Here is an 18,813-nt window from a genome sequence, read left to right as displayed (position 1 = left end):
TGCCCCTGTAACCTCCGTACCCCCTCCATCAGTCAGTAATCTTACTTTGAAGAAGTCCCGCGCTGTATGTAAATTTCTGGCAAGTAGTCACGGTGGGCGGAATTAGTTAAGGTGGGCAGAATCAGTCACAGGTCCTGGGCGTCTGTAATGGCTGTAATCACACCCAGAGGAGCGTGCTTGAGGTCTGCCTTCCATCCACGTGACATAAAGGCTTGTGTTTCACGTTGGCGGCACGCTGACGTCATCCGCACGCAGCACTGTCGTCTTCCGGAGTCCACGCATGCGCAGTACGTCGGCGGCGTCTCCTGCCATACTACGCATACGCGGACTACAGAAGACGTCTGTGCTGCGTGCGGATGATGTCAGGGTGCCGACGACGTGAAATGCAAGCCGCCGGGTCACGTGGATGGAAGGCAGACCTCAAGCACGCCCCTCTGGGCGTGATTACAGTCGCCCAGGACCTGTGACTGATTCTGCCCACCGTGACTACTTGCCTGAAATTTACATACAGCGCGGGACTTCTTTAAAGTAAGGTTACTGACTGATAGAGGGGGTACGGAGGTTACAGGGGCATGTTTAGGAAACGTTCTGGGTGATGTGCCAGCACGTTTCCTAATCTTAAGATGGGTTTTCGGCGTGATTGGTTCCCTTTTAAAGAGGTTTCCTTTTTATCCTAATTATCAATGAAATGGAAGGAGATCTATAAGAAGAACATTTAAGTGGTGGCTTATGGGGGTGTAACATGTAGGACAGTCCTAACCCCCACCACCACCAAAACACCACTTTTTTTGTTTTTTGAATACAGACAGAACAAGCAGAAATTAAGATGAACTGACCCATTGAAATCGATAGGATCAGTTAATTTCTGGGTTTGAAGCTGATCAGGCAAACAAAACCGGCAGAGAAGACCTACTGTGACCTTCTGATTCAGACCTTTAGTGACTCAAAATTCCTCTTCTGGGGACCAGCCATAGTCTTTATGGTTGCCTTTCCTGGATCCTAACTGTGGCTCCCAATACGCATATACTCTCTGGACCAACTGTATGGGTACGTTCACACTTACCGGATCCGCAGCGTATTTTCTGCTGCAGATCCGCAGTAGATTTCACTTAAATAACTGAACACAGCATCAAATCTGCTGCGGATCCTGAAGGTGTGAAGGCACCCTAAATCTGAATAATATGACATTCATAAAGTTTGAGAAGCACGCATCTGTAATGGTAGGTAACAAAAATACTCCTATAGATGTCAGCAGGCAGAGATCACAGAATGGATGATAGGAATGTTGATAGAAAGATGGATGAAAGATGAATGATAGAAAGATGTTAGAAATGAGTGAACAAGAACCAATCCAAACACTGACCCTAACTAGCTGTGCCTAATCTTTCCCTGAACTGTAACTTAACACTTCAGCTACATTGTCCCTATGAAGACCCTGAACTAACACTCCCTAGCAGAACAACTAACAGGCACTAGGACCCAGTGACAGAAGAAAAGATGATCAGGATCTGAATCACAAGATATAACAAAGAGGCAGATTCATGACTGCTACTTCACAATGCAAACTTGAGAACCGGAACCATCTGGAGTAACTAGTACTAGATTGAAGATTGGGATGTAGAAATACAAAGACTACTGGGTATAATCGCTCATAGCATATGTTATAATCCGCACACTGCTGCACACCCCAGGGATTTATAACCAAAGGCTGACCAGTAGACACTCTGGATCGGCTGCTCATGACTGTCTGCTCTGGAGAGATCAGAGCAATAGATTCGATGGGATATACTTGCAAAGCAACTGCCTGAAACTTCACGATGACACAGCAGGCTGTGTCAGTGCAGTAGTGCGAAGTTTTGGATCCCTCCGGCATCCTTATCAGTGATGCCAGGAGTTCCAAACTCTGTTCCGTAGCATGTCGTCTGTCTTTATGGGCCATGCCCAGAATGTGGGAATAAGGCCTTACATGAGCCTATATTTCTTGTGTATTACGCTGACCCCACAGGTCGTGCTTGTCATTGAGAATATGTGGGTTTTAGAACTCTCCACTGATGAATAAAATCTGTATGTGGCTTCTTACCTCCGCTCACCAGCTATGTCTTAAGATTCTGCTGTGTGTTTTTTTTTTTTTTTTTTTTTTACACTAAAAAGCATTTTTGAAATATTTCTCCCTTTTTTAGCTGGAAATGTGCTTGAGCGGAATCTCTCTTCCTCATCTACATTCTGCAAATCGCTCTTTGAATTTTCATTTATCTATCGTATATAGGATCAGCGAGCTGACTGTGAGTGCCCATAGTTGCTGGGGCCCACTTGTAGTGGCCATCTTGCCTTTGTCTAGGATTAGGAGAGCTTTGGGTAACTGGGCTTGCACTGTCACATCACAGCAGGCTTTGGTGTCATCCTGTCCCAACTTTTTCATTTTTTAGCAGTGAACGGAATACATAAATCGTGGACAGCTGACTGTCGGGAAAGCCTTCAGGTGCACTTGGGTCTTCCCATTGCTTTCTAGCCAATGGCGTTCTTTACAGTCCCATGTCTGAAATTGACACATGCTCCATCCGGACCCGTAGATCTCAACATTTGTTTACCGGTGGCTGAAGAAGTTGGATGCATCCCTAGGGCTGCCTGGAAAGCATGAGTACAGCCATAGGTTGTATCCATGATTTCCAGGACTCCCTATGGCTGTTTTCAACTTCTCCATCCACCGGTAATCAAATGCTGCACACTCTGGTTTAGACAAAGCGTGTTCTGGTTTGCTCCTCTCTAATGGACACCTATAAGACATAAGACATCTTATGGATATACCGTAAATGTCCCAGGTGGCAATATCCCCTTTAAAGGGTTTATCCAGGCCTAACCCCCTATTAGGTTCCTATTGCACGGGTCGATAGGGGCCCGATAATAACTGTAAATGAGCGCCGATCTGCTAGATCAGTGCTCGTTTACTGGGCCTATTAGACTGCTCAATAATCGTTTAACAAGGGCTGCATGGACGTCGTTACTGATGTCCTTGCAGCCCTTGCTTAAACTGCATACATTACCTATCCATGGTCCAGGGCTCCTCTTGTAGTCCGCTTCTCTCCGGGTCCCGCATGCTGCAGCTTCAGAGCGGCCTGTCTTCGCTGACAGCCGCTCAGCCAATCACTGGCTGCAGCGGTCCCAGCCAATGATCGATTATTGTACCGTGTAATAGGGCCCTTACACGGGGCAGTGCAGAGGAGCAAACTACTTCTGTCAGTGCTCACTTGCTCCTTGTTCTCCGCTTGCTGCCTGCGCTATTACACATGTGGGCAGCGAGCGGGTAAGAGCTGGGGGGGTTTGCATAGGCAGTCACTAGATCGTCCAGGCAGCCCATAGAAGAAGGCAGCGGAATAGTGCTAAACCTAACCCTGATGAATTTGGCATATGGTAACTTCTATAAGCATTTCGGCACTGCGTTGTTGGCAATGAGCGCAAATCCAATCTGGTGAGACATCTGCATAGGGTACACGCCTTACTGTAGACCAGTGGTGTCAACATGCGGCCCTCCAACTGTTGCAGAACTACAATGCCTTCCCCAATGCAACAGCTGCGGTGTATACCTTACAAGCCATTTATCCTCTACAACCACCAGAACTGAACATTTGGGCCTTTGTGGCTCCATACAACCAACCATGGCCGCTTATGGAGGTCTCCTATGGTGACAGCTAGAGTTCCTATGGCCTGTGAGGCCTGGTTTGTTTACAGTCAGGCAGATAGCTATAATTTTACATCATACTTTTGGAGGTTTCGCTGCTGGGGTGCTCTAATCTGTCCATCTAGTTGTTTTCCTGAATGCGGGCATGTCGTGGTTTCCCTTCCTTCCAGCCTTCCCTTTTTATTCCATCAAATAATGATCTGCCCAGTCGGCTCTGGGGTTATGGTGAAATATGTCCATTGTCCCAGTATTAAATGGAATAAAGGTTTCACACAAGCCGCTCGTTGCCTGGGGTGGCCAGCCTTCCTTTGACCGTTGCGCTTGAATTCCCATGTGCTTCTTTTGATATAATTTCTTTCCTTAAAGGGTTCTTTCATAGCGGGCTAGGTCGAATTCAGTTTGTGCAAAAGATCCAAAACACATGGTACGGTTTAGAGTCAGTAAGTAACGTTAGAACAATGCTCCATAACGGGACAGTGAGGATCGGGCTTCAGAGCTGTGGCATGAGAAGGTACAGACCCCTTACATATGATTTTAGCTGGATGCATGACGTCCAGCCTCCCCAGCTGGGGCGGGGCTTAGTTGTCACCTGCCAACTGAGAAAAAATAAGGGAGGAAGGTTCGCTGTGCCATGTGACCACTAAGTCCCACCCATGCTGAGGAGTTGGGATTGTTTCTCATTCTCTTGTAAATTAAACTAACCTGACAATGGGCATTACAGATTACATACATTAGCAAATTACTGTTCATGCTGATGCCTAATGTACAAGCAGCCTTTAAAAAGACAGTACATCGATTGATATACTTCCCCTTTAAGGCATCATGATGTCATAGGGTCTGATGACGTCATACTACAATGAAAGAGCTTATCTATGAAGTGCTATCTACCTTCTAAGGGATTGTGCCTTATCTTTATTGCAGAAGTATAGCAGAGCTGAATGGGTTAATTTGGCAGTGCATTATTGTAACCAGTGTCATTGTATGACTTTTTGCTGAGATATTTGAGAAAATGGCAGCACATAACTATCATGTGATTAAAGGGAATTGCAGTGAAATTTTTTTTTTTTTTTTCTCCAATCAACTGGTGTCTGAAAGTTACATAGATTTGTAATTTACTTCTATTTTAAAATCTCCTCTATTCTTCTAGTACTTATCAGCTGCTGTATGTCCTGCAGAAAGTGGTGTATTCTCTCCAGTCTGACAGTGCTCTGTGCTGCCACCTCTGTCCATGTCAGGAACTGTCCACAGCAGCAGCAAATCCCCATAGAAAATCTCTACAGTTTTGCTGTACTACCCCTTTAAACTCCTAGACGCAATAATTCTGGCTCTGCTACATTTGTCACTATCCTGGGTGATCTTCTGCGACTCTACAGCTGTTGCAAAACTACAACTCCCAGTATGCCCTAAAAGCCTGTGATATGTAGTTTTTCCCCACTGCTGTATACTGTGCCCCATTGATGTAAGCTCATAGCGGGCGAGAGATTATTGCCATTTAGTAGATATTTAGCTCTGTCCCCATACTAGGCGAAGGGCGCTGATTCCGGCTGTCTTCCCGGGCTCAGATTTCCATGTACTTACAGCTAGTAATTAAATCAGGGAGCTCAGCTGCTTTTAGCTGAAAATTTTGCCTGATTTAATGAGCTGAGGAGATTAAGAATTGTTCTGCATTTGTGCCGAACCAATAAGTGGAATATTCTGTGGTGAGTGCATGTGGAGCCACCATATAGGTGCCGAAGTTACCGCCATGTCTCCGGGACGACTGGGGTTATAGATAAAGCTTCCAAAGACCCTGATGGCCATTGACCTCAAAGTGCAATCTGTAGGAGTTTGGCCCTTGGGGGCACAGTAAACAGTCTCGGTACCTACACAGGGACTCGCGTTGTGCTGTGGTGTCCAGTATAAAGGCGGTGTATAGATTCATTTTTGTGTTCATATTACAGATGCAAGGCTCTGCTTGATTCTGGGTCTGATGGGCTAAACTGGACAGGAGATTAAAAGTTAATTGCTGGGGATCAAGCCGCCAGGGCCTTGACTGTTACCAAGAAAAAGGTGGCTCCGTTGAGAATAAATAGAACAGTGAACATTCTTTGGATCGGTGGTAGGCCTAGTAGTCGAACCCCAAGGGATCGTGCCGACATGGGAATACCCCTTCAAGGCCATAATAGGAATTAAAAAGAAGTTTCTGTAGTGTGCAGGCCAAATCCTCTAATTTTGCTACCCATGTAGCGGGGTCTCCTGACAACAGATATTAAAATTCAACACGTCTGGTCCCATTAGGCTTGGACAGCTAAAGCTTTGGTTCTTCAGGCCTGATGGAAATTGTAGTTCCTCAAGGCCACCATCCGTTTTATACTAACGTCTTCCAAATCCATGATTGGCAGTGGGTTCAGCCGTAAGTGTATGGGGGTTTGCAGATCCTCTGAGATCGAGTTTGGGTAGGTAGCAGGTTAATGTCCCACCTGTAACATGTCTAGGGATATTAAGCAAATCAGAATCTTCTCCAAAAGGAAGGGGTATAGGGAAACGTAACCACCCATTCATGTCCTCAGATCACCTGTTCTGGGGAAAACACCTGAAAGCCATCAAGATCCTACCGGCTAGAACATCCCGTAGTTCGAAATTTGGCCGTACAATAATTCAGGCTTGTCCAGGGGTTTCCTTTCCAGAAGCTTCTATTCCATGCAGAGTGAAGGACACCCGATCTATACCGACACCCATACTTAGCATTTTGGAGGATATGTAATATGGTCCCCCTCCACCCACGCCTTACCGTTACAAAGGTGGCTCTTCCTATGTTGAGTGGAGAACCTGGCCATGGCATTTCACTGACGTCTTGGGTCTGAATAGAGTGTCTTAATGTGCTGAAATGTCAAGTAACTTGAAGAGCGCTCGCTGATAACTGCCCTCCATTCTAATGAAATGCCAAGAGCGCCCAGTGTCATTCAAGGGCGAGCACTTAACCTTTGCTGCATTGTCTGGTGAATACAGTAGGAGCACAGACAGGATCTGACAATGCAGGGCCACGACCGGCTCATGGATTGGTAAAATTGCCGTTATAAAAGAGGGCACTAATAAGTAGCAGGTATTTTCGGCTTCCAGCCGGCCCAGTACCTGTCTCGTGGCTCGGACACTTAACGATGGCATGGGTAAGCCGAACGCCTCGCCCCTCGATGTACGTTCCAGTGATTGGGAATTGTGCTGGTACGTCCTATAACTGCATGTATTCCTGGCCATATAATGGTTCTGAACCAGGCTTCTCCAGAATACAGGGTATACTGTAAAAGTTGTTGAGGTCTACACTCTTGGGTGCCCAACTTTTAATGGTACATGGGACAGAAGGGTGTAACGTCATAAATTCTAATGTAGGTGAGGACAGTGTTACTACAAATGGCAAAGTAAAAAATGTGGCCCCTGGTGTAATTTTTTTTGGGCTGCTGCAGCCTGTGCTATGATTGGTGGATTCCTAGGCTCCTCCTTCCAGAGTCATTCTATGGACAATGAGTTTTCTTTTATGTTAGAACCCAGCAGAATAGTCTACTAGCTCTAGCTATTCTCAACACAAGTCCTTAGTTCTGCCTAGTGACCCCACCAGCAGAATAGTGAGTGCAGCTCTGGAGTATAATGCAGGATGTAACTCAGGATCAGTACAGGATCAGTAATGTAATGTATGTACACAGTGACCCCACCAGCAGAATAGTGAGTGACGGTCTGGGGTATGATACAGGAAGTAACTCGGGATCAGTAATGTATGAGCTTACTCCTCTTTCTCATTGTATGAGCAGCACTTGGAGAGCACTTACTGTACTGCCGGTTTCCAGCTATTTTTCTGCTTCAGCATAGTAGGGGTTAATGGCGTCCGTCCTTGTGTTGTGTTACATTTAAATCCAGTTTCCTGCAAGTTCATTTAAAATATGGAAATCCTGCTGTGTAACCAAAGCCTCAGGAGACGACTCGGGCTCATGGATTGTTTATATAGTCACACGGGTTTTGGCAAGAAGTAGCAGCTAATATCATATTATCAATGACTTTACAGAGAAGAGGACATGACTATTATGAATTGCATATGATGGGGGAGGGGGGCATCTGATTGGGATTTAATTGTAACAATTGATCCCTGTGCAAATCTGTATTGATCAGACACGGCAAAGTGCAGGAACTCACCTTTTTACATTGCAGTGCCCGCATAGACCTACCCATAGTGGAAGATCTGTAGCCAAGGGAGTGTGGTATCAAGAAATGCCATTCACATACAGTGGCAATAATCCACACAAGTGTTTAAAATTCACAGTATTTTTTTTTTTTTTTTTTAAATACTGCAAAAAGGAAAATGCATGGCAGGATTTGCAAAAATTCTGCCACACACGAACCGTCCCTTGAAGGGGCGTTCCAGCAGGACCAACGAGTTTGACTGTTCTTGGTATATAAAAAAAACCTGATACTCACTTGCCCTGATCACCTGCCGTTTCAGCAGCTCCCGCTCCCTGCCTCCTTGTTCCTGTGATGTAATGACCCGCCTCCGCCAGTGATTGGTTAAGCAAATAATTCCTGTGGAAACAACACATAACATGAAGTAGTTGAGGCTGGAAGATGACAAAATGGCAGCTGCGGCAGTATAGCTTTACGCAAAGCTGCGTGCCAAACAGGTGATTGAGTACCGAAAGTAAATTTCCGTAAAAATAATAGTCTCGTACTGAGGTATCACCTATAGGACAGATAGCTGATCATGATTGTGAGAGTTTGGGGGTTGCTGGAGTGAATGGGTGGGCAGTGTACATGCTCTATTACTACTCTGGTCATTATGGGACGTGTGACTATAGCCGGGTACAAGCATTTGGTTGTCACCTCGTGTTCAGACTGTGTTGAGATATAAGTGAATACTCTGTGTGAATCTTATCAAACCCTGTGTGGCTCTGGTCCATAGCAACCAATCAGATTCCAGCTTTCATGTTAAGAGACTTGTAGAAATAAAAGCTGGAATCTGGTTGGTTGCTATGGGCAACTGCTCCACCGCACAAGGCCTTATAACCCCCCACAATGTGCATTCTGTTGCCCGCCATGTCCAGGTATAGAGCAGGAGATGGCACAGACCGGGCCTGTGTATTATATATGAGCCTCATTGTTTCCTGAAACACATCGTAAAGCAGCAATTACGTGGGAGACCTCCGCCTGACTTGGGAACACATTGTGCCAGCCATCTCGGCTCTATCATCTGTGCGTCTGACACTACCTTTCTGCACCGATGACATTCAAACAATCATCTAATGTGGCTGTGACAGTCCGCTGCCGCAGCCACCAGCACGGCCGCCTTAACCCTCTCAGGGCCAGCGTACTGCTCATGTGCTGCACCACAGGTGACTCCTATTACTTCAAGGGGGTTTCCAGCTTAGAAGTAAAGCTTTAATCAATGTATAATGAACAGTTTCTAATCCAATTACGTTTACAATTCTTTTTATTACACACCAGCCCCCAGTAGCTTAGCAGTGATCTAATACTACATAATAGCTTGGTGTAAGCGCCACATCTGCCAGAATGCAATGCAACAGAGCATGCACTGCTCCCCCCCCCCCCCCCCCCCCCCCGGCTTCCAGGCTGCACATTATCTGCCACCCCAGTGAGACAAATGCTTTACTGCCGTGCTGCGGAGGGAAGTCACGTGGACTGGCAGCTGCGATGCTCATATTAATAAACAGGACAATCGAGGAAGTAGTTGATCTCGGCGCTCTGGTTACTTGTGTTATGATGATCACATCCTAATCTTCCTCTGACCTTTCAGAGTCCTCAAGGCGCCCGGAGAAGCGGCTAAAGACATTGTTCATGATTTATAGATGACCCCTGTGTCAGGAGCTTCGCTTATTATCTTCGAGGCCCGCTATATGCTTGTCTGCATTAGGTTTAATATATATATATATATATATATATATATATATATATATATATATATATATATATATATATATATATATATATATAAAAAATTATATAGTGTATGTATGTGTGTATATAATATATATTTATATAATAAAAAAAAAAAGAAGTCTGTTGGACAATTAAAATCCTGCAGGGGAAGGGGAGAAATTATTTACAAGTACTAACTTGCCTCTCCCCGTGCCCACAGTGAGCCACAGGACCTCCTGCCGCGCTCCGGGATCTTTGAAGCTGACACGTCACTACCCGTCTGCACTGGCTGCTCAGCCAATCAGTGACTGGGGCAGGATGCCACTCCAGTCACTGATTGGCTGAGCAACCAGTCCATCAGCTGGGACAGTTGTCACAACTCTGGGTGGGGGGTGAAATGCCTTCTGGCGGGGGTCTTGCGGAATGGGCAGAGGTAAGTTAGTACTTGTAATCAATTCCAACTTGATTCTTGTACAGTTTTGGCTATGTATGAGGACACATGGATGCCTCCGCTATCAGTCGTTTGTCAGACATACACTACTTCTCCATGTTGCGGTGTGACTTTCTGCCCCCATTAGTGTACATTAGTGTTTGCCCCGCTCTGTTAGAATGTGAATAGTTTTTTCTCTAATGAATCCGTCTGTCACCGCCGGGTCCTCTCTCTGAATTCCAGACTTGACTTTCTCACCCTTCCTACTACCACTGATACAATAACTCTCCGCTTCCTGAGCACACCGACTTTGGAAAGAACAAGGCGCGCAGAGTTTAGTCAGCAATGAGTCAGACGCTCTCCGCATTCTCCCCAAGAAAATCATGGAGTGACTTTTAATGGCTTGAAGTCCCAGTGGAACAGAAGACATTGGGTTCTATTTTGAGAGATTTTAGCTGCACACGTCAGAGCTCTGTGCTCAGGAAACTGAAGTAATGCCGCCACATAATGCCACTCCATGCTATTGTGCCGACAGGACAATGGTGATATCACCGGGATTGTTTTATGTGATTCTGGGGTGGGCAAAGCTTGTGCAAAAATGGGTAGTATTGAGCGAACCTTTCAAAATGTCTTTCTAATCTATCTGTATAGATAGAAAGAAGAATGGATAATAGATGGATATTTTGTTTACTGTGTAAGGCCATGTTCATAGAACGTTTGTTTTACGTTTATGTTTTAAATCACGGCCTTTGTTACAGTGCAAAGGTGGGTTCACACGTATCAGAATTGCGGCGGATCTCGCGCTGAGACTCCCGGAACTGTCAGTTTGAACAAGTTTACATACTCGCAGCGGGATATGTAAACTGCGAGTATGTAAACTTATTCAAACTGACAGTATGTAAATGCAGTACCCCTTAAAGGGAATCGGTCACTTCCCCGTGTTGGGGTGAAGGCCGCCCGACCCCCAAACCCCCACGCTAGAGCCCTGGTTACTTACCCCATCTCGCAAAGTCCCGCTCCTGGAGCCGATCCCGGAACAGAGATATCCTTGTCTGAAGCTCGGTGCGCGCACTGCAAAGATGAGTCCGACGCCCATAGAAAATGACGGCTCCATTCATTCTCTATGGGCATCAGACTCCTATATGCAGCGTGCACGCCGGGCTTCCGACAAGGATATCTCTGTTCTGGGACCGGATCCTGGAGCGGGACTTGGCGAGATGGGGGTAAATATCTGTGGCTCTAGCGGGGGGTCGGCTGGCCTGTTTGGCAGTTGGTTCTAAGGCGCACTGCGTGCTGGGAAATGTTGATTCCCAGATGGCGCCATCTTGGATATAGACTGGCTTTTAGAAAAACTCGTAACTCAGCAACAGCAGCAGCTAGAAAGATGGGTGACTGCTCAATATACTCTGGGGGGGCTTGGTAAGTAAGACCAGCTAGGATTGGGAGCATTTAATTTTTTAGCTTTTGGGTGGAATACCCCTGTAATACAATGGCCCTTCACTTTCATCCTTATTGGCAATACATGAGGAGATGCATGTGCATGATCTCCGTGATCAGCCATTGGTACTGGTGATATCCGCCAATAATTTCCCCGTGTAAAAGGCCCTTTTCTTTGAGCGTGGGAAGAAGTATTTACGCCCTCCAGGGTCGTCTTATCCTCCATCCACTGGCTTCCAGTCTTTGTTTTTGTTAATTTGTTTTTTGCATTTTCTTTTCTCCTCCGCGATCATAGGATTTTTGTTCTTATCTGACATTCATTCGTTCCACATCTCTCTCTTGCCAGCAGCCCGGGGCGTCTCGTGGGCACAACGCCCTCTTACCACTTTGTCCTCTAACACAAGTTATCTGTTTTTTTCCCTTTTCCAGATCAATCAGCCACTCGATGGGGATTAACAGTGCATCACCTGTGTGTGTCGCCTTCCCAGCCTGCAACCGCAAGACCAAGAATTTTACCACTTCTTCTATAGAAATTATGAAACTGGTATTAACTGAATGGCAATTATGGATTTTTAACTCTAATTCACAGTAAACCATTAAGCCATATGATTGAATTAGTACCAAATACCGTTTTCTCTTGCGCACCCTCACAACGCCGCGGAGACACCTGCGCAGCGGAGCCTAAAGTATTACTCGCACGAGGAACGTGTGGAAAGCTGAACAAGCGAGAAGTCTTTATTTATCTTTGCAGATATATAGTATTAATATTTATATAGAGCCTCTAAGAGTATAGTTATATTTTTGTGGTGATGAAGATGGCCCCTCAGAATGCTGACTCGGAATCTATGCAAGTCCCGGACCTTCCCTTAGCCAAGCTGAAGAAGGACGAGCCCAAGGAGAACGAGAGCCGGGATGAGACCATCAGCGAGGGCTCGGACTACCGCATCCCAGTCCGCCTCTGGGTAATGCATGGCGCTGTGATGTTTGGCCGAGAGTTTTGCTACGCGATGGAGACTGCCCTGGTGACACCGGTTCTGTTGCAGATTGGTAAGTACCCTCGACACTACTATACTATAAGAGACCGTACATCAGGTCGCGGGGATCGTGAGTGGCTCTGTGTGAGCCTGTTCTATTACTGCACTGTTTGTCCATTATGACACTCTTTATCTGATTGAGTTGTGTATGTTTTTGACACCACAGGGTAAAGTAGGAATTTGTCAGTGCTTTCCCACTATCTATATTTTATTGTCCAGAGTGACATGTTTGATTAGTGGTAGTCTTGACCCCATTTATTTGCTTGTTGCTGTTTGGTCTCCTGATGATCCCAGAGGGGAGAAACGCGTAGAGACCGGGGTGGCAGATAGGTGCCACCACTTACTATGCAAGACATATATACTTGTTGGTAGGGGTATGATGTGTCATCTCACGATCTGTGAAACACACTATGGATTTTTGGTTTAGTGCCATTTTGTTTCTAATTGATTGACCTATATGGTAATTAAACGTTTTTAATGTATACCTAATAAAATTTATAAGTTTTCGATCTACATGTTTTCAGTGATAGTGTGTCTTTTTTCACATGTAGTACACTCTTGTCCACCAAATATACAGGTGGAATTGTCAGTGATTTTTGAATTTATAAATCTGTAATATATATTTTTTTTTTTTTTTTAAATTTAAAAATCTCCAGTCTCCTAGTACTTATTAGCTGCTGTATGTCCTGCAGGAAGTGGTGTATTCTTTCCAGCCTGACACAGTGCTCTCTGCTGCCACCTCTGTCCATGTCAGGAACTGTCCAGAGCAGCAGCAAATCCTGCTCTCCAGACTAGAGAGAATACACCACTTCCTCCAGAACATACAGCCGCTGATAAGTACTAGTAATAGAAGTAAATTACAAATCTCACACTTTCTGGCACCAGTTGATTTGAAAGAATCTTTTCTTTTTTTTCTTTTTTCTTTTATAATTTTATTTACTACTGTTATATAATTTTGGTATTTTTTAATTGGTTCTTAAACTAGTTTCAACAGGATTTCCTAAAAATAGCCTACAGTGTTGAGTTGTAGGGGCCCCCCTATCCATTGGCTGAATAAAGGGGTGATGCCTCTCAGTGGCGTAGCTACTGTAGAGGCAGGGAAGGCGGTTGCTATGGGGCCCGTGGAGGGAGGGGACCCAGGGAAGATAAGAGCCTCCTGTGTCCTTTTGCTTAACCCCTTATGTACTGCAGTGTGTAAGTGACCCAGTGTTCTCTTACATGCTGCAACACAAAAAAGGGTTAATATAAGCTCAAGACAATTAGCTCTCTGATAACCCCTGACCCCTGCAGGAGCTCAGAAGTCATAGGTTATCAGTGCAGGAGTAGCAAGGAGAGAGCTAATTGTCTTCTGCAATAACCCTTTGTTTGTGTTGCGGCATGTATGTATGTGAATACTGGGTCACTTACACACTGCAGTAAATAAAGGGTTAAGCAAAAGGTAGTGTGCTCCTGCACCTATGTATATAACCATGAGGCTCCTAATACGCCACATCACCGAGTGTGTGTGTGTGTGTGTGTGTGTGTGTGTGTGTATATATATATATATATATATATATATATATATATATATATATATATATATATAATATATATATATGAATATGAGGGCCCCATACAGTTTTTTGCTATGGGGCCCCGTTAATCCTAGTTACGCCCCTGATGCCTCTGTATCTGTCACATCTGTGTATCTCATCCTATTGGAGTGGAGCTGTGGGCCCAGTAGCAGGTAAGGCTTGGTTCACACATATCCAGTGATCCGGAGCCACCCTGAAAGGGAATGCTGGTTGCAACCTCATCTGGTGCTCCATAGGCTGCAATATGGCACTGCATCGGTTTGGCGTGGTTGTGCCGGATTAAGACATTTTGATCTATACATCTGGTGTTAGGATGTCACTTAGTGCTCCCATTGATTTCAATGGATGTGTCGGACCCATACAGTAATACGTCAATGCACACAACTTTTGCTTATTTTGCACGGCAAATGCTGCATGTTTCCTATCGAAATCAGTAGGACACATTTACACATTAGATTATGCATCAAACTGCACGCAGAAAAATGCCGTGTGAACATGGTCACACATCGGGGACATCTCTTTTTAAAGCAGCCTTGTCCAGCCTTGTGTTAATAATGCACAGAAACTGCAGGGATCGGGAACCTTTGGCCCTCCAGCTGTTGCAAAACTACAACTCTCATCATGCTACACCAGCTGTCCTGGCATATTGCAAAAGTACAGTTCATATCACCTGGAGGGCTGCATCCTTGGTCTGTAGTAGAGATGGGGAATATTTAGCCCTCCAGCTGTTGCAAAACTACAATTGCTATCATGCCTGGACAGCTGATGGGAATTTTAGTTTTCAACAGCTGGAGGGCCGAAGGTTACCCATCCCTGGTGTATATCGCAATAATCGCTCCTTGTAAACAGACTCCGAATGATTAGCTAACCATTTTAGTGTCCATTCAAAAGATGCGATTGACACATGTAACGATTATCTTTTTAATTTGAATGATATAATGTTTTTTGGCACGATAATCGTCCCGTGTTATAGAGCCCTCACAGAAGTCCATAGTCCTTAGTGGAAAGTAACTTCTGCTCCTTGGCTGTGCACAGAGCTGAGAAGCCAGGACTTTGTAACCTGGGGCTGAACTTCCACTATAGATTCTTGAAGATGGACGGGATGATGGCACGGGGTCACATACCTGTGCCTGGAATGCTGGGTAAATATTAACCGTGGCAGTGGGCATCAAGTTCTGTGCAATTGCGGCTCTCTAGCTGCTGCAGAACTACAACTCCCAGCATGCCTTGATGGGGGAGAGTGCTACAGGTTGCAGAACACCCCTGTAAACAGTTGGCTGGACCATGATTTGATTGACAGCCGTCCCTTCTCATCCACCGAACACGTACACGCTCAGAGTATGTGCACACTGTGGAAAACGGGCAAAGGACTGGCGGCGGATTCTGCTGCTCGTCCCCGTGTGCTCTCCGCCTATTACGTAGACCTTATATGCTCATCCTGAAGAGTGAACGGGTTCTGCCTGTGCATAGAATGGAGTCTATGGCGGGGCGGATATGCGTGCGGCTGCGGAATCTGCGGTGGGTGATTCGCCAGGATTCCATAGTGTGCACATTCCCTTACTCAGGAGAGCGTTCACATGTCATCAATGGAAAGAAGAGAGTAAGCCGCTGCCAGACACCTATCCATGTCACTTATATTGAGTAGAGCCTATAACTCTGTTCATCCTGAGCTTCCTGGTTCATGAATAGAATGCTAGAAGTGCAGTACAGACTGACACGTAGCAGAGAGGGAGCATTGTCTCCGGGGCCTCGGAGAGCTGTGACACCCTGTGCTGGCACCAAAGACCAATTCATTTTTATCACTGTCGGTTATCTGCCATGTCAAGGCCAAAACGCCGCTCCTGCCGCTGCCATAGGTGATCCTTGTGTTACACACAGTCCCTCCTGGCAGCTCGCACAAGTTAATAAGTTGCTTTCATTATCCGGTGTGGAAAATGCTGCAACCCATCAGGTCAGAATAGCCGAGAGACCTGATCCCCTGTGTGCCGGCATCTGTGAATGTGATCCCCTCCGGAGCTGGCGGTGTCCTTACAGGGGGCGTGCGGGGGGCGTTGTGTGCTGGCCCAGTCACTGAGGCTGCCCGCTGCCCTCTCATACCAACTGCTTGTATGTTAGTTCTGGTATTAGACTGTGCCCCCTATGTATAGCACATTCAGCAGGGATGATGGGGGTCACATCACGGCTTCCGTTCTGTATCATCCAGAGCTGAAAACTGCAAATCCTCCTCTCCCCAAGCACAACATGTAGTAGTCATGGAGGGGGGGAGGAATGCCAAAGTGAAACCCAAGTCACAGTGATCGAATTGGTGATGTGCTAATAGTCTGTGCCCAAGGTGACCTCTAAGGTAGGGGCCAGGTCTGGAGTATAATGCAGGATCAGTACTATAATGTATGTACACAGCAACCCCACCAGCAGAATAGTGAGTGCAGCTCTGGAGTATAATACAGGATGTAACTCAGGATCAGTAATGTAATATATGTACACAGCGACCCCACCAGCAGAATAGTGAGTGCAGCTCTGGAGTATAATACAGGATGTAACTCAGGATCAGTAATGTATGTACACAGTGACCGCACCAGCAGAATAGTGAGTGCAGCTCTGGAGTATAATACAGGATGTAACTCAGGATCAGTAATGTAATGTATGTACAGTGACCCCACCAGCAGAATAGTGAGCGCAGCTCTGGAGTATAATACAGGATGTACCTTAGTAATTATAGTGATAATAAGTGACTCATTTTATAATCTTTAATCTCCCTACAATCTGAGTCATCACGCAGGATGTGGCGCCCTTGAGCACTGTGGTGATAGGTGACAGCAGGTGGGTGTCCTCTCTGACTGATCCCCAGCGATCTTCTGATCTGTCTGCCTGATACCATTAGATCACTGGAGGTGGAGTTCACCTGTGATAGCATTTGATCTTGCACAATGATGGACGTTCCTTATTACCCCCCTCCTTATTCTTCCTTATGACTCCAGTGATTAGATAGCACGAGGGTTGCATATTAATGCCGGTTATGATCTGGCACGTTCAGTGTTGCAATGGCAGCTTTGTGTAATCCAGAAAACAATGAGTCATGATAGCGCTGTGCGAGTGCTGGAATTTTCCACTGCAGCAGTGTAGTCTCTTATCAGGTGCCCCGAGTTCCTTTCAACTAGAACACATTTCTATTGGGAGCCCTGAACAAGAAGGGGGTGTGAATCGCCAACACAATGATACAGATGAAGTTGGCAAAGCCGCCACCATGTCCCACCCAGCACTGTGCCCCCATATCACACGTAGCCGGTTCTGTTCCTTCTCTGTGATCTTTTATAGTCGGATCTATTATCGGAAGTGCTCCCACAATGGTTGTCTTTCACTAAATGTACAGTAACGGCCCTGCCCAGCATCAGCTTTATTCTGGATCAGCAGAGTAATGCTTTATTGTATGATGGTGGGCCCTGTGCTTGCAGTGGGTAACTAAATAAACTTTATATGGGCTCTGTCGCTTAAAAAAAAATAAAAAAAAAAAAATAACTTTTTAAAAGTTTTACAAAGTTTTCTTAGTGGGGTCTGGGTATTCAGATCAGTTGTAAGTTTATGGAGACGGTTTCTTGCAGTGAGAAGCATTTAGGGGTGTTCTTCTCCCAGCTTTATTTAAAGAGGTACTCCAGATATTTAATATTTTTTTTTATTCAACTGTATAATCAAGAAAGTTATACAGATTTGTATGGGAAGAGAATAGAAAGCCGCTGCCAGACTCCTCTGTCCCATGTAGTTTTCTCTCGCAGCAGCTTACCTCCCCTGTTAGTGCCTATACGTGGCCATACACATAGGAGTTCATTGAACGCTCTCTTCTCTAATCCCCCTCCCCTACTTGTGAACTCTTTTTTTTTTCTCCACTCACAGTATGGGGGTCGCCCATACGCAGGTCAGCGCCACTAAGGGTGTTATTACACGGTCCAATGAAGGCCTGATAATAACTGTAAACGAGCGCCAATCTGCTAGATCGGCGCTTGTTTACTCTGCCTACTAAACGGCCCGTTTATGGTTAAACAAGCAGGGGCATCGTTCAGCTCAGACAGGCCGCTTTGAAGCTAGAGCGCGCGGGACCCGGGGAGAAGACCGCAAGAGGAGCCCTGCAGCCTGGACAGGTAGTTTTATATTGTCAGTCGCCGGCCGCTCACCGCTATTACACGCAGCGATGTGCGGTCGGTGCACGACAATTATAGGTTTAAACCTATATCAACGATCAGCCGATGATCGTTGTCATCAGCTGATCGTTGTATTAATTACACGGAGCGATAATCGGCCGAATCGGGCCGATTATCGTTCCGTGTAATAGTACCCTAACATCACCAGGTTTAGGTGAGACAGATCTGGCAGTATATTGATCATTCTGGACTCTGGGAAAGCTGGGTGATTGCTGTGGTTGAACCATATTGGAGGTCACCCAGCTTTCCCTATAGCAGCTGATCAGAGGAGGTGGTGCGGGGCCGTGTATATGACTGCCAGCGACCTCCTCTCCCACGGCCCCGTTGTTATCTCTGGTATTTTGTTGTCGTTCCCACAGCCGGCCACTCTCAGCGACACCTCGGCTCATGTAACCAGGATGCCTTGTCTCCGCACCTTGTACGTCCAGATCTAAACTAGTGGCAGATATGACAGTTATGTGGAGTATACAGGTCAGGGGCAGTGTATACAGGCTGACGGCCATTGATATAAAGTCACGTTAAATTAACAGCTCAGCCGCCAAGACCTGCACCCTCTTAGGGGGCATTCATACAG

The 18,813-nt window shown here is 45.9% G+C and overlaps 1 protein-coding gene across 3 annotated transcripts in view; it reads left to right on the top strand.

The window, feature by feature from the left end:
- Nucleotides 1-18,813, top strand: part of SLC45A4 (solute carrier family 45 member 4) — an 83,669-nt gene that overhangs the window by 26,830 nt on the left and 38,026 nt on the right. For 2 of the 3 annotated variants that reach the window (XM_069957034.1, XM_069957035.1), the window contains exon 2: nt 11,868-12,485. In XM_069957034.1, the coding sequence (XP_069813135.1) occupies nt 12,248-12,485 (238 nt within the window). In that variant the 5' untranslated portion in view covers nt 11,868-12,247. Of the gene's footprint in view, nt 1-8,783; nt 9,028-11,867; nt 12,486-18,813 lie in introns of those variants that run through there. The other variant, XM_069957036.1, reaches the window with a different exon arrangement.

Source organism: Dendropsophus ebraccatus, chromosome 2 (genome assembly GCF_027789765.1).
Source record: "Dendropsophus ebraccatus isolate aDenEbr1 chromosome 2, aDenEbr1.pat, whole genome shotgun sequence".
Lineage (NCBI taxonomy): Eukaryota > Metazoa > Chordata > Amphibia > Anura > Hylidae > Dendropsophus > Dendropsophus ebraccatus.
Note: the sequence above shows the minus strand (reverse complement) of the source record. Positions and strands in the feature narration are given on the sequence as shown.